Below are 26,146 nucleotides of genomic sequence, written 5' to 3'. Positions count from 1 at the left end.
TGCAAGTGCCTTGGACTTCTTGCTGATAAGCCTCTATTTTCATCTTACTTCCTAGGGATGGTACACTGGTGGGTACGGAAATACTGGGCGTTGGCAATCAACAGATGTGATTGTTTCATTTCATCTGAATTTTCTCCTGGGAAAAGCTAATCTGTACTGTAGTTGCAAACATTTCCCCTGAAAAAGGGTAACACTGATGCTGAAATGACACCTCTCTTTATATACTTTGCCTTATCTTTTGGTGTAAATGAAACAGTGTGAAAGGATGCTACTCTGCTGACGCGGGTATTACTTGCCTTATGTACAGCTGGGACTGTGGGCACAGCAAGCAGAAAGAGGGACACAGCGTGCCAATCATCAATTTATATTTTTCAACCCCAGACCTGTCAGTGGGAGGTCAAAAGCAGACTGAAGAATTAAAGGTACTGGAGTTAGTTCCACACAAGAATTTGGATTTCCAAAAATGCTCGGCCTTCCCCAGGGAGGGTGGGAGCAGGTGGATAAAATGTTTGAATGTTTGTCCCTTCATTGATTGCTCCATCCTCAAAGATAATTCTTGACGGTTTGATCACTGTTGCTGCCTTCATGCTAGACACAACATTTAAGCAGTGTCTGCAGTTCGTGGGACTTCTCCCATTGAAATACTACTGCTGTGCAATAGGTGATCTTCAGGTACGTAGAGGAGCAGCTGCCACCGCAGGTACGAGGAACCCGATAGCCTCAGGACTGAGGCAGCGGCTGATCGCCCCTGACTGTGGTGCTCTCTGACTGCAATCCCATCCTGTACGTAGAGCTGCTGGGAGGAGAGGATGAGAAGGGAGTTCTTCCACAGCTGGGATGGGGAAGCAACTCTGGAGCCATGGTCTTGTGATCAGATAGCTGGGGGATCCAGTCATGTAGAAAAGCCTCAAGGAAGAGAATATTTTGTGTGATAGAAAAGGGCTTTAATTTTTTTTTTTAACACGTAAATATTCTGTAATTACATAGTAAGGACCCACCAATTAAATGTTGATAGTAATTACTGGGTGGGAGAAATCACTGCATGAATTCAGGGGTAATTGCAATGAACAGTCCTTATTTATTGCAGGTGTGGTCTGGCCCAGCTCCAGTATGTGGGGCAGAACAAGGAGTTGTGGGGAGCAGTGAAACGTTTCAGTGATGATTTTGTTATCTGAGTAATTATCTTAGACAGAGAGTGGAGGTTGTTTTTTTTCACTGGGATGGCTACAGACCCTCCTGTAGCACACTGCTCTCCAGGAGTCCTTCTGTACACTGCTGTGAACAAAATATCTGCCTTTTATCCCTTTCTTAAAACGTAAGATGTGTTTTTCTCTCCCTAATACTGGTAATTGGCCCTCTTGACAATAAAGCCTCCCATACAGGTTTCTTTAGAAATGCAGAAGTGGTGAGAAATTCACTGGGCTTTTCCTGGAGCCAGTTGCTGGTGCCCTTCTATGGACATCTTTGGAGCCTCCTAATGCCATCAGATCAGTGTTTACAAAGAAAGAGGCCTAGAGCATAAAGATAGGGATACCGTGTTCCAGGTTCCCAGAGAAACTGGGGAAGAACGAGGGGGTCACAGGCACGGGTGCATTCTCTTGGTGAAAACAAGGCACTGGTGGCAAAGTTCCCTTTCCAGGGTGAGCGACAGCAAAGAGGGCCCTGCAGATGTGCCAAGAGTGAACCTGCGGTTAGAACAGGGCTGTGGCTCTTAAGTGGAAGGTGCTTCCAATAACCTTTGAGCCTCCCAGCCCTGCACACACAGTAAATTTAAAAAAACCCCAACCCTGCAATGTTTTACAGTCTGCTGCCACGTCTTTCCCTCTCCCTTTCTCCGGTCCAAGCAAACTTGATGTGACTGTTAAGGTTGTTTACAAGCTAGAGCAGCTTCCAGTTGACTAGTTTTGCATGACGTTTATTTATAGAAAGGAGAAGAGCTGGGGAAGGTGTGATGTATATGTTTTCTCCCAAGGGGAGGGGCTGTCCTGGTGGCTGCACAGCAACAACTGCAATGTGACAGGAATTGCAGTAACACAACACCTATTCGAACAAAGGTGACGTAGAGGAGAGCAAATAGGGAAATAGAAGGAATCCAAGCACTTGGAGGATTCCAGCAGACTCTATAAAGAGTAAATGAGTTAATCCATTGTCACCGGGTCCTTCGAAGTTAAAAGCCAAACTGTTTCAAAGCTGGAAGCCAACAACTGATGGCAGCTTTTAAATAGGAATGCTTTTATGTGGTTCTTGTTCTGCTCAGGACAGAGCGGGCTTTGATTTGTCCGAGCCTGGTGTCTTGTGCTAGTTCTCAGCCCAGGAGGAGCTAAGCATCCTTGAGGTGGGGTGGAGAGAGGCAGAGAGACCTTTTATGGACAGATCCGTGAGAAAGGACCTGTGGCCTCTTAAGAGGAAATTCTGTGGGATTTAAATACAAAACTGCGACAGCCACCGCTCTGTTGCAGTTTAAGAGTCGGGACACATCAGCTCTCAGCTCCTACATCTGGTGGTGCCCAGGAGCTCCAGAGCTTGCACTGAAGTCTGGTCAGTGCCCGGGCTCTCCAGCATCATCCTGCAGACATCCTCAGTCCCTCCTGAGGGGCGTAAGCTGCTCGAAAATAAAAAGGCAGCCGTTGCAGCTTTCAATGCAGGGCAGGTGGAGGGGACTGTCCTCCTTTATACTGTTACCTGCTATCCTCTGAGGAGCCAGGGCTAAGGAGAAACTCCCGTTCTGTTCTCTCCTCCGTGCTGGGGATTCATGTCTCAGCAGTGAGCTTTATTTAGTAGGCTGGTACTTGTTTGGGAGGGTGTGCTTTGTGCAGATCGAGCTTGAAGTAGATTGAGCCAGAGTGGAAGAATAAGAATCGGACAGTGTTTAGCCCAGTAACCAGTGTTACCTGAGAGGGGATTAATGTCAGCTGAACAGTCCTTTCTCCAAGGACTGACTAATGTCTTTCTTATGCAGGTATTGGTTGTAAGGCTTGGATGGTTCTTGGACAAAGACTATAATCCAGAATTGGGTCCTGTGAGTGCCCAGCTTGGGTAGTCCCAGGTCCAGGATGGCCTGTAGGAGTCCTGCGCTTTGGCTACCACACAGTGTTGGCTCCTCTCCATTTGAAACGTACTGGGACAGCTATTCAGAGCGACATGAGCTCACACACATCTGCAGAAATACCCGAAACGGGGTCCCCCCACCCCTTATCAATCACACTGGCCCTTGAAGTCTACCTTTACAAGGACTTGACAGCTCTGGGGCTCCTTCCTAGGGTGAGGCGTAGGGCGAGCGCTGCCCTGCAGCTTGCAGAGGCCCCGGCGAAGGGTAAGTTGACTCTAGAGCTCAACGCTGTTGGCTGGGCTCTGGTCTGCAGCTGGAGCAGTCCCATTTCTAGTCATCTGGTGGCTTTGGGCTGACCTCTACTGACAGAGCAGGCAAACGGACGCAGCAGAAGCTGTCAGGGTCTGCGGCTTTGCTTCCGATGCCCTCCTTGTGTTAAATACTCAGTAGATACCTTCCAGATATATCCCTCGCCCAGGTCCTGCAGAATACCTCCCCCCATTCCTGGCCTTTTTGCACCCCTTCTGTAATGCTCTGCTCATTGCTTTTGGGTTTTTTTCTATCATCAAACTTCTTCCTCAAAGGCAATAACATAAATAGGTGGAGTTATCTCAGTAGGGAACACTTCTCTGTGCAACAGGCCCTGGTCCCACCTCTGACCTTTTACAAGCAGGTAAGAGCAGAGGAGTGGACACTCAGCTTCTCGGAGCCTCCTCGGTCTTGCTCCACATTTCCCCCCTCTCGTTTCACCTTCCTTAAGTATTTTTTTCCCCCCCAAGCACAGCTTTACTGTAAAGATTCTTATTTAGCCTTGTATCTGGTGTGTAATCTCAGTTCATTAACAGAGTTTTCTTAAATACAAAAATACTTCAAGCCATGCCTCCAGGGGCACATGGGAATTTTGTCTTTTCTCAAACAAAAAACTTCTTTCTCTGTAGTTTCAGAGGGGAACTGGGAAAAGTGATTTCTTGATGCCTCAGCACAGAGGCCTGCAGCCTCTCAGAAGTCTGTGAAGCTGGTTTTGTGAACCTTCCTGGGTCTGATGCGAGAGGTTTAGGGGAAATGGTGCTGCTGGTGCCCTGCAGCAAGGGGAGTGCACCATGCACACAAAGTAGGCATCGGTGTGAAGGGCCGAGAGGATACTCTGCAACCCCAAGCAAAGAAAGAGGACTGCTGGAAGAAAACGGTGGGACCTCGTGGTGCTTTGCACCTTCACGGGGGCCACAGCGACTCCCCAAAGCATCCCCTGAAGATTTTCCCTCAAATGATTTGGTCAGCAGCAGATTATGAAACAGAAACCCGGTGTGCCATCTCCTAGCCTCCTCCACCCCAGAGGTGCAGACATGCAGAACAGTTTTCCAGATATCCCTGACTGCCCCTTTGCTAATTCTGCAGGAAAGAACCAGAGAAACACAAATAAATTAATTAAAACTTATTTATAAAACCTTCCGGTAGCCTCAGGAAATCAGGAAAAGAGTTTTTTTAGTTACTGGAAAATAAGCACAAGGAAAACAGTCTCAGGAGATTACAAGCTCTTTTGTCCAACAAAAAAGAAGGTAATTTTCTCCTGTGCTCCAGGAATGTGGCACCTTTTACCCACAGTGAAATAAGAATAGTCCCAGTCCCAATCCCAGCAGAATCACTATCATCTAGGGTTTGAAACTAAAGTGTGAGTGTCTCCGGCCTTGGCTGACCTGCTGTGTCTCTGATCAAGCATTCTACCTGGTTTCTTCCTCACTGTCCTGTGGACCTGGTGTGACAGTTTCTACCTGCATCATGTTGTGATCCCCAATCTGAACCATTCGAGCATGTTGAATGATGAGAGACGGGATGCCTCCTGGACCTGGCATCATGTTGTAGTGGCCTGATGGGAGATGAAGTGGTTGGAAAGGAGGGGGACCCATCTGAGCGGGCATGGGGTGACCAGCGGGTGGAGGTGGGTACGTGGCAGGAGGGACAGTCGAAGCGGGGGGGCACCACTGTCGGGGTGATTGCTCCAGCAGCTGCAGCTGTGTTGCTGACAGAGGCACCTGGGGAAGGGAGCCAAGGTTGAGAGCAGCCAAGTGCTGCAGTGTTTGATACCGTTCCTGATACAGCTGTAGTTTCTTTCTCTGCATCAGGTCCCACATGGCTTTCCTCTCATTGATCCTGCTGGTGGTAAAGGTGTTCTGCACTGTCCTGGAGAACCCAGGAGAGTTCTCATCCAACGGCATCAGCCCGCCGAGCGTGCTGGGAATCTGACTCCGCTCCAGGGGGTTCTCCTTGGGCACAAAAGGGATGACTGAGTCACGCTTGGATGGTTTCAGGATGGACTCCATCAGAGCAGTGTTTGTCTGAAACATACACAGGTCGCATGGGAAGTTCTTGGTCAGCAGAAGGATGATGAAAGCAGAGTTTTCCATAGCATCCTGGAAGCAAGTCAGATGGCTGCGTCCAGCAATGAAGAAGTCCTCACAGAGTGTGGCACCATTGGGAACCCCCATGTTCTCCAGCAGGTCCTTGATCCGATGGGCAACAATCTCATCTTGGCTAGCATGCAGGACAACAAAAGTGAAGAACTTTCCCCCATCTGGCTCTGATGTGGGCACTGGTTCTACAGTTTGAAGAGGAGGAGGCCAGGCTGGAGAGGGGGATGAGTGAAGGGGAGTGGGATATAAGTTGGAAGGAGCTCCCTGAAGAGGATGGGGAAGGGTGGAGGAGAAGGAGTAGGTAGGAGGAGGAAGGGAATAGGTTGAAATGGAAGTAGGTGCAGAGTTAGAAGGAATGGCTGCTGGAACATGGGAGTCCTCCATGGACATGTGGGCAGGACCAGTATCCACTGTAGCTCTTGAGTCAGGAAGACCTGTAGGTAATTGCTTTTCATCTTGCTTTTTGTCTGTGTTTTCTTTTGGCATATGTGGTTCTGCTGCCACTGTGCTGGAAACATCGCTACTTTCGACTGGTTGGTTCACAGCACCCGTTGTGGGCAGCTGTGTTTCAGGAATAGGGGGAGTCGGACGACATGAACTGACCTGCAGAACCTTCTCCGGTCGGGGGACTTGGGCACCTGTGTCCTGCCCGGGATGAGAGTTGGGTCTGCTGGTCCAGCTTGTTTCCTGCAGGCCACGGCTTTGTCTGTCCCCGTCAGGCTGTCCAGCACTGCTGGTGCTCCCTTTGCACAGCCGGCTGGGCTGGGGGACATGCTCGTGGGAAGAAGGTTGGGTGTGAAAAACAACTGTTGGTGACGCACTGATCTCCAAGCAACTGGGGAAAGAGGGACTCCCCAAGGAGCACAAGGTCCGTGGGCCTGAAAGGTCTGAGTTGCCTCCAATCTGCACTGGAGAACTTCTCACCACGTAGTTTGGGCTGGCCGGCTGGAGAAATCCCATGTCAGATCTCAGCGTCTGAAATTTGTCACCTGGGCCCGTGCTGACAGCAGAGCCATGTTTTTCCTGGTCCTCAGGTGGGATGCTGTTGAGTGTGTCCCCTTGAGTTTCCTTGCTGGCGTTGCAGGCTTTGGTGGCAGCCTGGCGGGCTCTGTCCACGGCTTCGTGACTGCACAGTTTTTCCTCCGCCAACACTGAGTAGATCTGTGCCAGAAGCGCCATGGCACCTGCATCCAGCTGGGGAGGCTGCAAATCCTCCCCATCTTCCTGCACTCCTGTGGCACCCAGTTTGGTCTGATGGACATACTGGGCTGCCCGGTTATCTCCCAAGGCATCCAAACAAATTCTTGCATCCACTTCTTGCCCCAGAGTAAGCAGGACCATGGCTTGCAGTAATTTGCTGCTGGGCCCAGATATCAAGTGCTTCAGTTTATATTTGAGGCTAAGGAGTTTATCTTGTGGGATCTGGGATAGAATACTAAAAATGTCCTCAAAGCTTGGCTGGAGCTTGGCGCTCTGTGCCATCTCATCTACTGGTGGCCCAGACGATGGACTGACACAGCATGGATGGAAAAAGCATATTACAGCACTCGGAGCGGAGGTTTGTTTCCCTGTGGTACTCTGTGACGCCCTGGTCGCACTTCATGTACCGCACAAGCGATAGCTCTTTGCTGCTCAGGGGCTCAGCTCAGAACCAGGGTATCTCTGTCCTGAAGAACCTGGGAGAAGAACACAGTGCAACATTCAGAAATAGCAATGTGGGGAGCTGGGGGGGTCCTCGCAAGGCTTGCAGAGCTCCCAGGCTCTCCCTCACAGCTCTCAAGTATTTTTGCATCCATTCAGTGCTTGCAGATCTGCCAGCGCTCCACGCATTATTCCAACTCTGTTATTAAGCAAAGAGCACGTTCTTTGCCTTCATTTCACATTAATTACAACTGTTTTGAAATAATTGCTGAACTAATAATGTACTTAGATAAATCCAAGCGTCCGTCTCCTCCAGGCAGCTGGTTCCAGGGGCCTCGCAGGCTCCTTGTGACGGGCAGTCGAGGAATAAAGCGCACTTAGAGGAAGCCCATTCAAATTGCTGGTGCCCGGAGGGTTGATAACCCACATGCATCCTCCCTCAGGCTGCCTAATGTAATTGTGGACGTTGTATCTCCGTCCACATCTAAACCCTGAGCCCTGCTAAACCCTTGCACTCACCAAAGGCCTCTGACCGGGGCTAAATTAAACAGCAGAACTTGTCCGAGTGGAGGAGCGGGTGCCCGGAGGGCCCAGCATGGAGGGACGCCGCTCGCAGGCACTGACTGAGCCTGGTGGAAAACTTTCCCTATTTAAAGGGAGCACCAGCAAATACCCCAAAATAGCTCTCAACCGGGGAAAGTTTATAATTTCAAACTGCTTTTTTCTATCTCATAAAAATCCTCTGATTGCCTAACGAACGAGCTCAGGCCGAACCTGAGGAAGTGGCTGGCTCTCTCTCATGAAAACCTCCGATTCAGTGAAACGGCGGCAGGCGGGAAGGGCCGCCCGCACCTCGGCAGCTCGCCGCTGCCCTTCCGCCCGCTGACTCACCCCAACGCCCCGCTCCTCTCCCCGCTTTCTGCTGCCTCTCCCCGGCCGCCCGCAGCCCTTCAGCCTCGCCTCCTTTGCCGGGCCCCGCGGGAACCGCTTCTCCCCCTTCCCCGGCTCCTCCACCCTCCCTCGGCGGCGAAGGGAAGGAAGGGGCCAGCCTACCTCCGGGCCGGTCCTGCTCCCCGGCCTCCCCCCGCCTCGGTGCAGGCGGAGCCGGCTCGTCCCGGTGCCCGGCTCCGGGCAGCGCTTCCCTCCGGGGCCGGGGCCGGGCAGGCGGAAGCGGGACGACCCGGGGCCGCGGGAACCGGCCCGCCCCGCCGGAGGCCGCTGGCCCACGAGGAAGCGGCGAGACCCGGCAGGCAGCGGCGGGGCGGAGCGGGGCGGAGCGGAGCGAGGGCAGCCAAGCACCGAGGCCGGCCGGAGCCCGGGGGTGGCCGGTCCGGAGTGTCCGTGGCAGGAACGTCTCGGCCCGGGTGAGCTGCCGCCTCTCTCCCCCGAAAATGGCCGGCGGTAGAGGAGAAGCCCAGCGGTGCCCTCGCCCCGGGCACCGTGTGCAGGTACCTGGTGTCCGCCACATGAGCGCCTGAAGGTATTAAAGGCGAGCCGGTGAGGGTAGACTGGGTGGGGAACCGACGTTTCCCTCTAGTGAGAGACCGCTGGCATTACCTCTGTAAAGTGGCCGGGTTAGTGTGAGTGGAGCTAGACACCTAAGGGCTGAGGATGAGGAGAGCAGGAGTGGTACAGGTGCAGCTGAACCTCAGAAGTCTTGGGGACAAAACAGCAACGATGCTTTTCTGCTTAAGACTGAGGCAGAACATGCGACCTGCCAAAAGCATTTCTTTTTCTTCCTCCAGCAATGTCAGGGAACACGCAAGTTGTTCAGAGAAGTGATTTGTTAAATGCAAACATTAAATTCTAAGCAGAGAACGTAACACTGCAGCTTTAGATATACACAAGAAACAGACATCTCTTTGAATGCAGGTCACACTTTATTTTGAAGTCTGCTTGCCATTATTCCAGCCTTAGCACAGGGACCACGCCAGGACATAAGTTACCAAAATAAGTTACCTTAGAAACAATTACAAAGGATTGTTTGCTGGGAAAATAACCAGCACCTATCTCCCCTATTTTAATAACAGGATATCCCATTAGCATGGCAGAGTAACTCCTGGAAAAAGCTGCCTCATTTGCCACCTTCTTAATGGCTGCAAAAGGTCTCATGCATGGAGTTACTTAGACACAAACAGAAGATCGCTGAAGTCATTTATATGACTAGGAAAGATAATCCCACTGCAAATTGGCATGCTTAAAAGAAAATCCCACCTTGCTAAGTGTTTCTCTATGAAAGAAAAAGTGTTTGGCTGATCCGTAAAGAGAAGTGTCTTCTGGAGAAGCAGCCTCCTGCCCCCAGCTGTTCATGGTCTGCTGCAGGGCTGAGCCTCTCCGGAAGCACAACATGCAGAAAGGAAGTCATGTCTGTAACACATATTTTTAAACTTGTAGAAGGAGGGAAATGGTATCAAAGGTCAAGCGCATCATCCTCTCGATCTCTGCAGCTTGGATGAATTAAAAACAAATCCAACATTAAAAATAAGTTGAGACCAGTTCTCTCCCACAACTTGTCTCAGCAAGAATTAGCCATTCACACATACAGCTGGGCCGACTTAAAAAGCTGAAGTACAGGTCCCTATCTTGCCTTTCAGTGCAGCAGCAGGATTTAGAAAATAGTAAATCAAGATATGGAATCACCCCACCTTGATTATCAAGTCTCCATGCAAACTACATCTTACTGTAAACTCAGCCTGAGACAGGGAGAGAGCAGGAGGCAGTCTTGGCACGACTGGCAGTTGGACACACAATATAAAATGCTGTTCTAGCCAGGGAGCTTTGGCCAGAAGAGCTGGAATTCTTCAGAGATCTTCCTCTGGTGCATTAGTTTTTACCTCCTTTACAGCCAGCGCCACCTCTGTGTCTTTCTCTGCTTTCTCTTCCAGCTTCTCTAGCACTTCACACCCTTCCCCGAGGATCCTGTTTGCTCCCTTTGGCTCTTCGGGTGTCTTAGGCACCTCCTTTGACAATGGAGCTTTTTCTAGCACAGGTGATTTTATATCAGTCACCAAAGCTTTCTTCTTCTGCTTTCTGCTATCCTGTGACACTTTAGCTATCGCCCTGAAGGGACCCACAAGCCAGTTTAGAGGGGTGTTCTGAGTTACATACTCAAACAAGTCATCTAGGGACCTTCGGGCTTCTGCCACACAGTCCTGGCTCTGGGTCAGGGTGGTGGGGGAGAGGTCCTGGAAAGACATAGCACTGGAAAAAGAACTATGGAGCTTGTGGATATTTCGAGTGGCCTGATACACAGCTTCTTGGATGTTGCTGGGGAGGCCTTGGATGCTGGCTTTCAGATTCTCATAAACAGGTTGTAGCTGCTGGGTGATGATACGCAGCATAGCTAGAGTCCGTGACTCTACCTGCTGGGAAAGAGATATAGCTCAGTTACTAGGGCAGATGAGATGTACACCATCCACAAGAGGCCTGATTAAATATGCCCTTCTAGGGATACCTCTGCTTGGGAGGCAGTTTTAACTTGGTTTCCTTTGGGTTGGGTCAGGCTCCAGTCCACCCACAGCTGATGGAGCTTCTCCTGCCCATCCAGAAGCTTCTGGCCAACCTCCTTTTTCACAGATTCAATCTGATGGGAAAAATGAGAGGAACAGCTGTATTGCAAGCACACAATCAGAGAAGCACAAGTGCTTCCCTCCCAGGGAGGGATCCAAGATGACATGCAGCTGGTACAGAATGGAGGAAGAGCTTCCATCTGGATAGCAGGGCAGGAAGACTACAGACAGGAGGAAAGAGGAAAAAGCATGTTTGTACCAGTTTTATTGCCAGCTGTAGTCGTGAGAGAGTATCCTGGGTGCTTTGCTTAATGCGCTGCACTTTGTTCAAGGAGTGCTGGTAGGCTCGGTGGCGGACTTTGTTAGAGAGGGAACCCAGACGCACAAAGTAACTCTGTTGCTGTTTCTGCTCCTCCACAGAAGCCATACCAAATCCCTCCACAGTGGTGGCCAGTTTACCTGGAGGAAACAAGAACAGATATGCAGCTGTGCTCCACTCCCACAGCTGTAAGGGGGGGGGGAAGAGGCAAGATCACCCATTAAAAAATATGAAGGCTGAAGCTTTCTGTGTAAGCAGTAGAGGTTCGTAGTTGCTCAGATATTAAAGGTAGGCTAGTCCCTGCTCAACATGTTCTCTTCAGATAAGCAGACTTGACAGATAGGTTGAAGCATGCACCCACGTGTTTATTTGCCTTGAGGCTGATGGGCAAGGACCAGCTAGCAAATGCTTGAACTCTGTCCCATACCGTGTGGCAAGTCAGTGTTGACAGACAGCCAACTTGGTGACAAATTCAGAGCTACCTGTCTACTTCAGAAGATGGATCTTGCAGAGTCAGGTGCTCTCTAGTCATGTGGGAAAGGATTTGCATTTACAGCCGCCAGCTAAGCATTTTCTCACCTAGTTCCTCCTCTGTCATCGGGAGGTACTGATCCACCAGATCTTCCGATATACCCAGGACAGATTCCACACTACCTGCCACTGCTTGGCTCACTGCCTTGGCTTTGCTTATGCTGTTGGTCACCACTGAATTAGTCTTCTCCACACCCTCCTGGATAGCCTCTCTGCTCTGCTCCAAAGCTGTATTTATTTTGCTAGTTATGGTGCCATATGCAGCATCCAGAGCTGTATTGACTGTAGAAGTGACCACTGATTTGGTCTTCTCAACACCATCCTGAACGGCCCCTTTGGTTAGGTCCATTGCTTCAGTCACTGTGTTGGTCACAAGATCCTTTGCACCCTGAGCAGCCCCTACAGCAGCAGTAATCGTAGAAGCAACTGCAGACTTGGTCAGTCCAACACTGTCCTCCACAATGTGTTTACTGAGGTCCACAGCTTCGGTCACCTTGTTAGTCACAAGGTCCTTGGCACCCTGGGCAGCCTCCACAGCATTGACAATAGTAGAAGCAACTGCAGACTTGGTCAGTCCAACGCTGTCCTCCACAATGTGTTTACTGAGATCCACTGCCTCTGTCACCTTGTTAGTCACAAGGTCCTTGGCACCCTGGGCAGCCTCCGCAGCATTGACAATAGTAGAAGCAACTGCAGACTTGGTCAGTCCAATACTGTCTTCCACCATGTGTTTAGTGAGGTCTACTGCCTCTGTCACCTTGTTAGTCACGAGGTCCTTGGCACCCTGGGCAGCCTCCACAGCACTGTTAACAGTGGAGGTGACCATTGACCTAGTCAGCTTGACACTGTCCCCAACAACATTTTTAGTGAGGCCCACAGCTTCAGTCACTTTATCAGCCATTGCTTCTTTTGCCTCACAGGCAGCATCCATAGCAGATGTCACTTTGGTAGAAACCAGTTGCCTGGTGTCTGAGATTACCTACAACAAGGAGAGGGAAAGATTTTTTTTTTTCTGAAATCGGTTTTCCCTCCCTGAAGTAGCTTTTCCGTATGGCTAAATTGTGCTTGCAGTCTTGTGGGGGAGCTGGGGAAGTCAGTAAACCTATATTTACATGGACATGTTCACCTCCACATGCTGAAAGCATCTCTCCAGCTTTCATCAGCTCACAGTGCCTCCTCTAGCCCATACCAGGGACTGACCTGACAAAGCAGCTGAAATTTATTTCCCCATATTCTTCTGTACTCATAAGAGTTCCATCAAGCAAGATATCAAGTCATGGCTTCCCCAGGAAAAGCCTTTACTTTACCTTATCTGCTGGCTGTTGAAGGAAAGGCAAGTTCTCCTCCAGTTGATCCAGTCCTTTACAGGCATATTCATTTACAAGTGCAACTAGAAAAGACAACAGGTACCAGTTTATTCTTCAACTTGGAGAGGGGTTTTTGACCCTACAATGGCCAATTCAGGATACACTAATGAAAGCAAGCCAAAAAAAAGTCAGCACCATTCTGGGATGGGGTGTGTGTGTGTTTTGTTAAAAAGTGAACAAACCCTACAATTTGGCAGGTTCAAATAGTCTCCATTTTGCCTTCCCAGCTCGCTAGCTATTGGCAGCGCATTGCTCCAACTGGAGTGTAATACTTGCCCCTGGTGGGTAGCGCGATTGGTTTAAAGGGTTGAAAAGTGTTGGAATGAGACAGACTGAGCTATATCCAAGATGGACACTGCTACTACCAGTTGGGATGCTCATAACTGGGAGTGGTGGAGAAAGAGCAGGGAGTTTTTGCTTAGTGACTTAAAGAAACCACAGACAAGAGGCCAAACTTTGTTTCTGCCAGCAACAGTTTCATGTCCATGAAATTCAGTGGGTTCATTGAGCAGCTGGGACTGCTGAGTGGAAGACTCAGTGCTACAATTAACTAGAACAACATGCTACAGGAAATGTATATCACCCAACAGGCACATGAAACTCCCCTCCCCACCTATTCCTCTGTGTAGAAAGGGTCACTCCAGCCTCTTCACTTACTTTGTGGCTCAAGTTGGTTCAGGATGGGCTGTGCCCCACCAACCACGCTACCTACTGCGACAGCAGCCACAGTCTCAGCCACACTGCAGACACCACTGAGGTAAGGATGTGTCTCCTTGGTGTAGTTGTAGGCAGATGAGACCAGGTTGAACGCAGAGTTGAGCAAGGGCAAGCTGGTTACCCGATTGACAGCACTCTAAAACCCAAGAGAAGTAAGTGATATTAGAGATCCACCTCAAGCTGGTGAGTGAGTACAAGCCATGTGTCTATCCAGAAAGGTCCTAAGGGGACATCCAGTCTAGCTCCTCATCCTTCTTAAACTAAGAGTTGAAGGGACTCATCCAAAGACCACTAGCAAGTCAGCAACAAGCCAGGATTGAAAATTCAAGCTCTGGGCTCATGAATTCTGAGTCACACTGAGTTTCAGCATCAAACCCAGATGTGGAAATAGGACCTGTAACAGCTCATGTTTCAGAATTACTTGCATTATTTGAGCCAGCCCTGAAGTTCTCTCTTGAGCAAAAAGAGTTAGCTTCTGTTCATACGGTTAATCTTTCTGCTACTCTCAGCCTGGTTTTGAGGTGCTGACCGAGGTTAGTTTATCAGCATTTCTGTCAGCAGGTAGTTTAACTGTTGCACATTAGAGTAGTAGCTGCCCTGGCACCTACCGCTTGCTGCTGTTCCTCAGCATTTAGCAGATCTTTTTTTGTGGTCTTTTCTGATGCCATACTGAATTCAACTGCAGCTGAAAGGAAAAACAAGAGTATAACAGCATGAGTACAACAATTTCCTTCAGTGAATTAAAGTTTTGCTAAAACTGGTGAAAAGCAGAGGGCAAAGTTGGGATCCATCATTCAGCATGTCCTAGGAACATTAGAGTGACATCACTAATCTTTCTTGCAAGGGTACGAAGATATTTGAGACTCCATGATTTATGATGTTCAAATATTTATGTAGGACAAGGACTGTACCCAGTCACCTCCCTCAATCCCCAAACAGCCAAATACTTTAAATAACCATCCTACTTATTTTATTGCTGATAACATTTGACTAGCTTCAAAGTTGCAGGTTAGAAGTGGGTGAGAACTATCTTATGTGTCATGCATTTTCTCTGCTAGAGATACTTCTGGTTCAGCTTCTCGCTACACAGGCTCTTTGCTGGCCAAGGACTGGAACACTTGAAGGAAAGATGCACCCTGCAGAAGCAGGGCTAACAGTGGGAATCACTGAATGTTGTCTCACTCGATCGTGACATTGCTGTCCTTCTAACAAGTCCTGCTGAAATGCAGCTGCAGCAGGGCTTGTTACAACAGTAGTATAAGTAATTTTTTAGTTTTAATTTTCAAAATGTGACAAGCTCAAATAGTTTAATAATGGACTTTAAAATTAGAAATATTTATTTTGAAAAAAAAACCTGCCTGAACTTGCTTAATACCCTGTAAGGGGGTAAAGCCCTCAGTTTTCACCCACTTTGTCTGAAGTAGAGATGGGTTTTGCAGTGGCTTAATCCATTTTCCTCTGAGGGGGAGGAAGAGACTGGCAGGACTTTAGCTCTCCTCCAGAAAGGTGTCAGGGCCAGAGATTGAACAGAGATGCTGAAACAACAATAGGCATATTTTACCTTCTTAAAAAGTGTCCAGAGTTTATAGCCCCTCTCCTCCAAGTGCCCTTTGCAAAGGACATTGAGATGAGAGTCATTTGAGTCATTCCACTATGCCTGTGTTCATAGTGGGGAACTTTGTTATCAGCTTCCCCACCACTAACTCCAGCAACACTGGCAGTCTCACAGCTCTGGGAAGGATATGAAAATCCTTCAAAGTTTTCCTAGAAGCATGAGCCAGGTTTCGCAGCTGCAGCATTCTGGCTGGCTACCTTGAAACTTGCCTTCCCATCCTACTAACCAGCTAGGCAGGAAATCCCTCCTCACTTCCTGTGAAACCAAGTCTCAGAAGTATTCTCATTACATAATGGGATTAAAGAAGTATAAAAAGAAGTATAAAAGTGATGCAATATCTTGAATGTGTATTGGCATCCCCAGCATAGACCTAGGTCAGTATCTGGACACTCCAGTATCGTGCGATAAATCCAGGATTACTTCTCAGCCTTAGTCAGGCACAGCAGGGATTTCAGCATATTTGCTCTTCAGTGCAGCGTCCGCTTTTCTCTCCCTTGCCAGTTAATTCCTATTCTTAGGATTGCTATGGCATTTTCCAATGAAAAACCCCCAAACCAAAATTCCTCACAAACCGGATTCCCAAGCCAAGCACTGCTCCAGGCTCACTGGCAGATTCTACCCAAAAAACTTGCCATCTGATTTGTGACAGAGGCCATTGTCTTGTTTCTTATGTTCTTTGACTTGTGTGAGGTTTTTATTTTGCTGTGGAAACAGGAACAGAGAGCTGGGGAAGAAGTAGTGAAACAAGCATTTGTTAGCCCTAGACTAACCATGGCTAGAGCTAGGGGAGACATCTCGGGAGGTAACTTGGCGGGACATCAAATATTGCTGCATTAACCATGCAATTAGTCAGCATTTTAGTGAGATTCAAGCAAGGCAGGGATGCAGAGTGCTACATGTCAGCAGCAAAAGTTGTTGCAAAAGTTGTCACAAAAGTTGGGACCTCCAGCCTCTCAAGTGAGAAGGCTGGATCCAGCCAGCGCTCTTCTGCACATTCCTGGTAACCACCCTGCCCGGGGGGCTGCCCCATTTAACAGCACAGCAAAAATACAGCTTGAACTTTACCAGCCTGGGAGAACTTCTAGAAAACTGCTCCAAAGAAAAGCAGGGCTTGAACATAAAGTCTCAGTCCCAAAGTCCACAGGGTTTGCTCAGTTAGTGGTTATTTGCCTTGCTCTGCTTCAGGGCAAGTTTGTTGTTTTTTTTGAAGCCAAGTAGGCTGAAACAGTCTGCAGCCCTGTCACAGGGCAAAACACAACTATTTCAATACCATTACAAACAACCCCTTTGCTCAGTTATTTTACTTCTAGACAGGTAGGAAAAAGCTCAAACTGCAGAGTGTCTTACTGACCTTGGTGTCAGGGTTAGCGCACAGAGGCACACCTCAGCAAAAAAAGGAAGAAAGGACTCTAGACTAGCTAGCATAAGTCAGGAGTAAATCCTTGGCTGATGTAAAAACTAGTGCAAGGTTAGAATCAACCTCTGAAGTACTAGGAGCCCATCTTAATTATGGGTGCAGCTGTGTCAGTGACAATCCTTGCAGCACAGTCACATTAGAACATGGTTTGCTTTCCTCTGTGTAGGAGGAATCGGCATGTGTTACAACACCAGTATTTGTTGTGTGGGCACGTCTTCATGAGCTCACAGCATGGTTTTATTTTCTCTTTCTAGTCTCTCCCCTACAAAAGCGCAAAACAGACCTTGTTTTACTTCAGAGAGTGGAGGAAAGCACAGTGCGTAGCAACTCTGGGTCAGTTGTTTCAGAATCCTTTGGAGAAAGGCACAGCTTCAAGCCAGCATAGTTGCAACTGGGAATCCCAGCAGGCAGACCCCATGCATGGGAACAACCAGGCAGAAAAGCACAAACAGTATCACCATTTGCTTTGGTTACGGTTTGCTTTGTATGAAAATTATGATAAGATGATTTCATACCATTGGTACATCAGAAATTATTAGGTCACTGCTGGAGAAAGTTCTTGAAACGGGTAGTTTCAGAAAGATGAAACTCTTCAGTGCACGTTTCTAGCATGGCACAATAGCTTAACTGCTGATGATTGCCCAATTTGGCACAAGTCTCAGCTCAGTGAAACAGCAAGGGCAATGGCACCAAAACTGCCAAGCTGCTACCCATTTTCCCTGCCTTGGACTGTCACAGCCAGTGCAACATGCTAGTCTGGCAGAAAAGCAAGTACTCTCCTGCTGGGGTAAGCACCGCCTTTGATTTCTGTCACTCTGACAGTGACCAGCATACATAAAGCTAGTTCTTTAACTTGTGCAAAGTTTGTATTTTTCCTGTGGAAAGAAGCTCTGCCCCATGAAGATAGCCTGCTGTTACATTGTCCTGCAGACAGAGAGGTAGGATCTTGTTGTTCAGGAAGCTTTTCTCCTTTCCAAATGTGTTTTACCTTGGGAAGACAGATTGAGCCATAGCTAGCGTGCCTGGTTCAATAGCTTAACTGGCAATTCCTTAATGACCATTTAGGAGAACAAAGCTAAATTTAGTGCTTTAGATATGAGCAGGGAGGGCTAATCTGGGCAAAGGTATTAATTTGTGGTTAAAGCACTTATTTACATTCTTTGAGATTTGCCACTGATACCCCAGTTCCCATAAATGCAGTCAGCAGAACTGGGTCACAGGATGTCTGCTGCAGTGGGAAATGGCACTGCCCACAGCCAAGGGAGTTGTTTGCAAGTGCTCTGAGGGCAGGGTTAGTTTTGGGAGGAGGATGAGATGATTTTCAGCTTTGACCTTCAGACATTAGTTTCAGAATTGGTGGCAGAGATGCCCATCTAACCCTTCTGGAAAAGTCATCAGCATTAGGGAACCTCAAAGATTAAAGCCACTTTTGCAGATGGAGGGCAGGTTCCCCCCCCACACACACTTCAATGGAAATTAGGCACCACAGCCAGTGGCCATTACTAGGTCAGTAACTCCTTGGAACAGTGAGTGTATAAGCTATCCAAGCTACGAGAATTTGGATGTATTTTAGGAAAGAGGAGAGGGAGTTTAATTAAAACAGCTTCTGGGCTTTCCAGTACTTTCCATTTACCAATTTTTCCACGAGGACAGACTCAGTTTCAGACAGAAGCTATAACTTGCAGAGCAAGCAGCATGCTGCTTGCTTTTTAACACACATTTTCATCTGGATGTTTCAGCAGAACCGGCTTCAGTAATTGAAGTCCTTCACAGCCATACCTGAAACTAGTCACAACCACATTTAAGAACCCTGTTAGCCTTGACAAACACTAAGCTAGTTTGCCAAGTGCTCCCTCCAGCAAGCTGGTAGAGCCGTGCATGGCTGCAGCCTCCGTCTGCAGAGACACAGTGCTCTTGAGCAAGAAAGTTACCTTGTCACTCGGGCAGCCCCCTTCGTTAACACCATTATCATGCCTACACCAAATAATCATGTGAAATAGCTACAGGCAGGTCTGGCAGCACTGTCAACAGGAAGAGAATGCCCAACTGATCCATCTGCCTCCCAAAGCACGTACCGCTTCCCCCAACGTTGACACAAGTCAGCGGTGTTGTCCAGGGTGCACGTCACGCGCTGTCCCTGTGTGGCTGGGTGGGAGAGCCACCTCCTGCAGCCCCCCTGACACAGCTTTGATCTTCACCAGCTGATAATCAGAAACAAGCTTTCAGACCCAAAGGTGCTCAATCACAGATCAGAGACCCATAGCATTACCAAGAAGTCACCTCAGGGCTAGGAAGAAGCATTTAGGGAAGAATTCGAAGCCTTTCAGCTCTTCCCCAAGGCACAGCAGATGCAGCACGACTCCATACGGCATCACCTTTGGCCTCAAAAAGCCAAGACACCCCCCCACCCACAGATGGGGGAAAGCTGCAGAGACATAGCACACAGCTCTCTGCTTTCCCCAGGAGCTAGAAAAGCCCCGTGAGCACAGCTGGGGGAACACAGCCCCTCAGCAGGTACGTTTTTAGCCCCAGTGCTCCCCAGGGGCAGGAGCCAAGGGCTCTTGGGATGGAGCCAGCTCCAAACCCAGCCTTCACCCTCCGTCCCTGTGAAGGCTGCAAAGAGCCACCCGAGGCAAGGGGCTGCAGAGCCCCCGGGGAAGCAAAGGACAACTTCGGGGAGTCCCTCTCCCCCCACCCCAAGCCACAAACACCTCCCCACCAGCCTTGCCTTACCTGCCACCTCCACTCCCCAGCACTGACAGGATGGGGAATGCTGGGCCTCGCCCCGCATAAATACCCCAAGGGCCCGATGAGCAGCTGAGGGAGCCAATCGGAATGCTGCAGGTGCTGGCCTGGCCAATGGGGAGGGGATCGGAGAGGGAGGGGCGGGCGGTGTCTGTGGGGGGGGTGAGGGAGGCAGGTGAGGGGCTTGGGGGTCCCTCCAGGGACCTGATGGCCGTGGGGTGGGTGGGGGTCCTGCTGTCTGTCCTCCCCCCAAGAGGGACATACCTGTCGGGGTGTCTCAGAGGGCCCTTATGGAGGTCATCCGTCCCCAAGCGCTTTGGCCTCGGGGGCTGCGCTGTGGGGCGCCTTGCCCCACAGCAGCTGTGGACAGGGATGCACCCCCCCCCCCCGCACCCCGGCATGGCGGGGTGCTGAGGGACACAGGCGCTGGAAGTCTACGGAGATCTGTCCCACGGTTGCGAAATGGGCTCAGCCCATCGGCCTGCAGGCACCGCTCCTGTTCCCGTGCTCTTGCACGCCTCATCCTGCTTGCCACCATGTTGACCCAAATGCACTGCCTTGCTTCTGGGAGCCAAGAAAGGCCTGGCCAGAGAGTGAGCTATTCCTGCAAACACTGGAGCAAAGACCTGCTGGCAAAGGTGTGTCTGTGCTGCTAGGGACACGAATTCAAGCGTAGGCCTTGCCTGCCATCCACAGTGGGGATATGAAACACGTCCTCAGCCTGGGTTTAGCTGTATGTCCTGGTTTTGGCTGGGATAGAGTTAATTTTCTTTCTAGTAGCTGGTGTAGTGCTGTGTCTTGGGTTCAGTATGAGAAGAATGTTGATAACACACTGACGTTTTCGGTTGTTGCTAAGTAATATTTATACTAAGTCAAGGATTTTTCAGCTTCTCATGCCCAGCCAGCAAGAAGGCTGGAGGGGCACAAGAAGTTGGGAGGGGACACAGCCAGGACAGCTGACCCCAACTCCCAAAGGAATATTCCATACCATGTGACATCATGCCCACTACATAAACTGGGGGGAATTGGCCGGAGGGGGATCGCCGCTCAGGAACTAGTTGGGCATCAGTCAGCGAGTGGTGAGCAATTGCATTGTGCATCACTTGTTTTGTATATTCCAATCGTTTTGTTATTATTGTAATTTTATTATTGTTATTACTGTCATTATTAGTTTCTTCCTTTCTGTTCTACTAAACTGTTCTTATCTCAACCCACGAGTTTTACCTTTTTCCTTCTGATTCTCTCCCCCATCCCACTGGGTGGGGGGGAAGTGAGTGAGTGGCTGCGTGGCGCTTAGTTGCTCGCTGGGGTTAAACCATAACACCGTAGCACTGGAGCTGCTTGGAAAGAGGGTGCTGGGGCAGGAATTCAGCCCCTGTCCCCCAGGTTGGAGGACCTGTTCCCCAGGTGGGCACGTGCAGGGTCAGCCAGTGCCAGCAGGCAGCTCGTGCTTGGCTTTTTCCAAAGAGCAGCTGCGTTAGCAGCCAGTAGCACAGCTGGAAAGTCCATGCATGGGTGGTGGGGCTCAGCACAGCAACGCCTGCTCTTGGGCTGCTCCATGGCATCACAGACATTGTCAAGAAGCCCCAGAGAAGCAGGACATGGTGTCTGTGATGTGAAAACATCACTTAGCCATGACATTTTCTTGGCAAATCTCTCCTACCCTGCAGCATGGGTGCTGTAACTACTCAAGGAGTAAGACATGCTCTCCCACTCTCAGCCTTTGCCTGGCTACAGCAAATACATGATGGTGAAATATGCTGCTTCTCAAGTTTGCTGTGATTTTCAAGATAGGGATTGCCTTTTATTTTTATACTTGCAGAGGGCCCAGCAACGCAGGACTCTCAGACTGCCTGGGGGAGGTTTGGGCTTCTTAATAGCAATAACAAATAATGAAGATTTTAGTTAATGCTTTGCTTTTCCATTTGTGCCTTTTCATCTTCAGATCTCAAAAACTGGTTTGAAACCATCAATTAAGCTTCCTGTTGTCTGTTTTCAACATCAGTGGGGGAGGAAACTGAGGCACAGGTAAGAATTGTATGAAGTCTTCTAAAGCTATTAAACTGATTGAGTCACCTTGTTTTTGGCCAGTGAATGCAGGAGACCTTGGGTCTCATTTCTGTATTGTCCACAGTAAGCCATAAAGGCAGTGGGAGCAGGAGATTGTCAATGGTTTTTGAAAATGTGCTGTTAAGCTGACAAAAATGTAGACAATTATCACTTCTCAGCTTTAAGGTTAGAAGGAATCCCCCTCCTTAATTAAGTCAGACTTATCATGGAGTCGTTGGCTGTAAAGACCTCTGGAGGTCAGGTAGTCCAACCTGCTGCTGAAGACAGGAGTATTAGCAATGCCAGATCAGGTCAGCTGTGGGCTTTGTCAAGCTGAGTCTCAAAAAGCTCCCAGGGATGGAGATCTCACACCGCCTCTGTGGGTATTGGATCCAGTATTGCATCACGCTCTTAATGAAGAAGTAGTTCCTAATGTCCACTCTGAACTTCTCCAGCTACAAATTGTGGCTTTTGCCTCTTGTTTTAGCACTTGCACTGCTGAGAAGCGTTTTTGCAACATTTGTCTCTGTGAGATAAACTTCATATTCTAGCATTACCTGGGAACCTTTCATCTAACTAACTCCCTGACAGTGCATGGTCCCTCCTTTGATCTCATTCCCTTCACAGGGTAAATTGCAGTTTTGAAGTGTTCAATGCTGAAGCTGATTAGCAGGTGTCACATTTATAGGTTGTGATGTGTGTACGGGAAAGAATGGACATTCTTGTCTGTCCTCTAATGATCTGATGACAAGTTTTGGCTTTTTTTTCAGGAGCCAGGGATCAGGAAATTAGTCCTGTGTTTTTCTGAATGTTGGCCTCTATACGGACAGTGGCTTTAGCTCAGCTAAAGTGCGAATGATGCAAATTGTTAGTTAGTTCATGGGTGTGAAGTGCCTGAGTAGGTCAGTTGCAGCGGTGATGGTGAAAGTCTCATAAGGCAGGTTGTATTTCATCACCTAAGTGTGTAAAACAGCACTATCTGCACGATATACCATCATGTGGCTTGTCATGTGGCACAGACGAATGTGAGCAGAAGTGGCAAGTGGTTTGCGTGAGATAACATCGGTAATTATAATTAATACGACAGTGTTTAATATCTAAAGTGTAGGTTTAGATACTAGGTCAAAATACCAATGCTTGGAGCTCCTGCTGAGTGGTAGACCTGCCTGCAATGCCAGAACACTGAAAACGTGGGGATTGCAATTTCAGAGCAAAGGTTTGCATGATTATTTCTGTGATTCTTGTTACTGTATAAACGCCACATACTTAAAGCCAAGATAAAATCAGTTCTAAGAAGTTTGGTGGGCGTGGGAAGGGCGTAGGAGGAAGCAGAGAAACATGTTTGGGGAAGAGAAAGGGAGTCGTGTTGGCTGGAGTGAACGAGCCCTGTGGCACTGGGCAGCGCTTCCCACAAAAGGCAGCATCACGTCAGTAACTGCGGCCTTTGTGTAAATGCTGCATCATCAAGACATGGGGCAGAATCCTTTGGTGATGCCCAGACGTAAGCCCCATCTCCCGTGCCTGTCGGCAGCCGGGAAACCCCACTCCTCTGCAGCGCTGCTGCTAGCTTACAGCTCGTTTCAGCTGCGTCCTGGGGTCTGCATGGCTTCTCAGTTGTCCCAGTTCTGTTTGGATTTCTGTTAAGCGGAAAACATGCAGGTATGTGGAGGATTTGGAGGATCAGGCCCTTATGTTGGGTCCCCACTGTTGGGCGCAATTCCTTTCCCTGCTCTGAGGTGCGTCATAGCTCAGCATCGTCTCTCTGGGGACCAGAGGCCACATGTGACATTGAAGTGCCCCATCTGCAAGTGTTCATCTACTGCAACGGAAACGATCTTGTTGATCGTCCATGGCATTTACTCCATTAGCGGCCTGCCATGATGCCATGGTCACCTTCCCCAGGGCAGACACAGGCACGAGAAAAGATGATTCAAGGGTGAGGCATGTGTTGCTTTGATTTCTGTTCCTCAGTTAAGTCAAGCAAAGCCCTTGGGCTTCCAGCAAACTGCTTGAGAAGCTCTGTACTGCTGAGCTCAGGTGTTCCTCTTTTAGGAGCTGCAGCGCAGTGTTGTCTGGAGCCCACTGAGGGGACAAGTCAGCCTGTGGTCTTTGCCATTCATTGCTGTGCAAAGTCCACAAGACGTTTGCTGACAGCCCCATCTGTCTCCACTGCCTGGAGACTTTTTCATGTTCCTGTCTTCCTCTCTCCTCCACCACTTCCCCTTGCTGGGAGTGAGTGGTCCTTGGGGTAGCAGTGGCAGAAATAGTTTTAGCTGATCACATCAACTTAAAAAGCACTCTTTCCCCCTCGCACTCCAGCTTCCTGTCAGCTGCAGCACTTGGTGGTGCTCATCACAGCAGCCTTGTCCAAGGCCACAGTCTGAAGGAATGTTGAGCGTCCTTGAGATGGTCCTGCAGCGCGCTGGGTGTCTGGATCCAGAGCAGAGTGACAGGGGCAGGGCTGTGGCAGAAGATGACTCCTTGCTGGATCCTGTCCTACGCTACCCATCTGTTAGTCTCTTTCACCAGCCTATGGCCTTCTGAAAACAGTTCTCCAGAGAGGTACCAAAAGCTGCAGCCCAGCTCTCGCCTCCCAACAACACCTCCTGGTCTCTCCAAGTCTTCAAAGCGCTTTCCTAGTTCAGGGCATGCTGCAGCTCTCTGCTGCCCTCAAACTGCATGAGCAGAAACAGGACTTGCCTGTGTCCTGCTGCCTGGCTGCCCATCTCACCTTGAGGGTATCCCAGCCCCTGCTTCCCTTCTGGCAGCTTGCCTACCCTAGCATAAGGGCGAGCAGCAGCAGCTCAGGCAGGTTCCTTCCCTGAGCCCCAGCCGGCTCTGCCCTCACTGCAGGGAACAGCCTGACCGGTTCTTGGCTGCTCTCCCAGTCTTCCAGTTCACCTTTCTGCTGGTTTTCAGACTGCAAGCTGTTTTTCTACACCCATCCGCTTCTCCCTCTACTGCTGCACTCTTGCTTCATACCTTTAGGTAGAAGTGGGGTGGGTTAACATAATGCTGGTTGGTTTTGATAGATGAGAGAGGGTGGATGTCATCTGGGCCTGATAAGTGTGTCCTCTCCATCTCAGGCTGTTGGTGAGACCCCTACTCTTGCTTCCCCGGTAATCAGAAACACAGGCTCCCTTTACCTTACTCCCCAGCCGTGGGGAAATTGTAGGATCGTTAAGGAGGGCAGCATTTGTCCTGGACCCCAGCATCATCTCTTCATTTTGGTCTTCCGAGGAGTGGTGAAGATCTCATACAGGACAACTGAGTGCAAAACAAGTAGCACCTTTTAAATGTATTTACTTAACCTGTTGTTGATATCTGTTGTGCAGACAATGGTTTCACCAAGGGCAAATATGTTTTTCCCTAAGGAAATCTGAAGAATCAGAGAGCCTCTTTGCTGAAGCAGCAGAGAAAAATTGCTTGTTGTTCAGCTTCCATCACCAAAGAGCCTTGCATGGAGGGAGAGGAAAACAAAATCTGGTGAGTTCCTGTTGCTGGGTGCACCATGACTCTCTATCATCCCAGTGCACATGGAAACTTGAACACGCTTACTGAGGCTGCTTGACCTTACGTATAGGCCCTGCTGTTTAACCTGGGGAAAGTCTCTTGCTGTGGTGCGTATGATATGACCGAATGAATCATCACTAGTCCTTGCGAACAGCTATGCAATGATATATGTATTTGCACACGTAAAAGCATAAATGTTAGCGCCTGTGAGGAAGCCCCCCCCCAAAATGGTTAAAAGCAGTATGTTCTAGCTATCTTGGTTTTCTGTGACCAACCGTCCTGGTTCAGGGAGTACTGGCTCTCAGAGCACTTCCTACGGCTCAGGGGGTTAAGCCATACAATGCATCATGTGCTAGAAGAGAAACAGTGCAAACCCCAGGACAGAGATGGCAGAATTTACTTACGGTGTCACTTAAACACTAAGCATAAGAAGGTTCAGCAAAGTAGTGGAAGTTTGTGGATGTTGAGTAGTAGAAAGTTAAGGCTCTAGATGAGAACATGAGAACTCTGTGTGTCCCCAGCTCAAATAGTTTTGCTTTAGGACCCATGTTTTCCTGCAGTGGTTTCCACATCTGAGCATTGATTTCCAAGCTCCATGAAAAACAAACTATTTCTCTTAGAAAAGGTGAAAGACAGAATTTAGTTAGTTGAACATCAAACAATGATTTTTTGAGGACATTCAACTATTAGTGATGGGAGGCCATTAAATAGCTAGCTGGGGCAAAGGGCCAGTCCTCGGCATTTTTTCCACCTGTGTCAGGTAGAATAGTCTGTTTCCCTTACCTGGTCTTGTGCATGTCCTTCAAGATTCGCAAGGGATCTTCTCTATAGCTGCATATAGCTGCTTCTCTATAGCTTCTCTATAGCGGCATCTTCTCTATAGCTGGGATGATTTTAGAGCCACAGCAAGTCCCTTGGACAAAGCAGATGTGGCCTCTTCAGGTGGTGAGTGTGGAGGGGAGCCAGGGAGGTTAGCTGAAGGAGAAGTCAAAGGTGCACATTCCTGAACCCAGCCGGCCTTCTGCAAGCTAAGCAACTTGCTGCTACCATGAGTCCTTTGAACATTTAGGGTGTTTGTACCTCTTGTGATGCTTCTTGTGGTTTTATGGGACCAGCCCCCCTGCTATTTTTCCCAGAAAGTGCTGTAAAGGCATTGTAAGGGCTGGACTATGAATCATAGTAACTGTAACGGGGAGACTGTGCTGCCTACCCAAGGATAGAGTATCTGTTCCAAGGATTCCCCTTGGAATTGACAAGACCAAATAC

At 49.1% G+C, this 26,146-nt stretch overlaps 2 protein-coding genes across 3 annotated transcripts; both read right to left on the bottom strand.

Annotated features, from left to right (window-relative positions):
• Positions 1-4,470: 4,470 nt before the first annotated feature.
• Positions 4,471-8,317, bottom strand: TICAM1 (TIR domain containing adaptor molecule 1). Its single transcript, XM_052801006.1, has 2 exons — positions 8,152-8,317; positions 4,471-7,133 (listed from the first exon to the last, which is right to left on the bottom strand). Exon 2 carries the CDS (start codon positions 6,937-6,939, stop codon positions 4,768-4,770), a length of 2,172 nt encoding a protein of 723 aa, XP_052656966.1. The 5' UTR covers positions 6,940-7,133; positions 8,152-8,317; the 3' UTR covers positions 4,471-4,767.
• Positions 8,318-8,959: 642 nt separating this feature from the next.
• Positions 8,960-19,391, bottom strand: LOC128147850 (perilipin-3-like). 2 transcript variants are annotated; one of them, XM_052801004.1, is made up of 8 exons: positions 19,307-19,391; positions 14,150-14,226; positions 13,482-13,677; positions 12,765-12,847; positions 11,506-12,436; positions 10,867-11,066; positions 10,553-10,681; positions 8,960-10,463 (listed from the first exon to the last, which is right to left on the bottom strand). In XM_052801004.1, the coding sequence occupies exons 1-8, from the start codon at positions 19,362-19,364 to the stop codon at positions 9,900-9,902; spliced, it is 2,238 nt and encodes a 745-aa protein (XP_052656964.1). In that variant the 5' UTR covers positions 19,365-19,391; the 3' UTR covers positions 8,960-9,899. The 2 variants fall into 2 exon arrangements, with proteins under 2 accessions (XP_052656964.1, XP_052656965.1); XM_052801005.1 differs by having other exon boundaries at positions 8,960-10,460.
• Positions 19,392-26,146: the final 6,755 nt, after the last annotated feature.

Source organism: Harpia harpyja, chromosome 11 (genome assembly GCF_026419915.1).
Source record: "Harpia harpyja isolate bHarHar1 chromosome 11, bHarHar1 primary haplotype, whole genome shotgun sequence".
NCBI classification, from domain to species: Eukaryota; Metazoa; Chordata; class Aves; order Accipitriformes; family Accipitridae; genus Harpia; species Harpia harpyja.
Note: the sequence above shows the minus strand (reverse complement) of the source record. Positions and strands in the feature narration are given on the sequence as shown.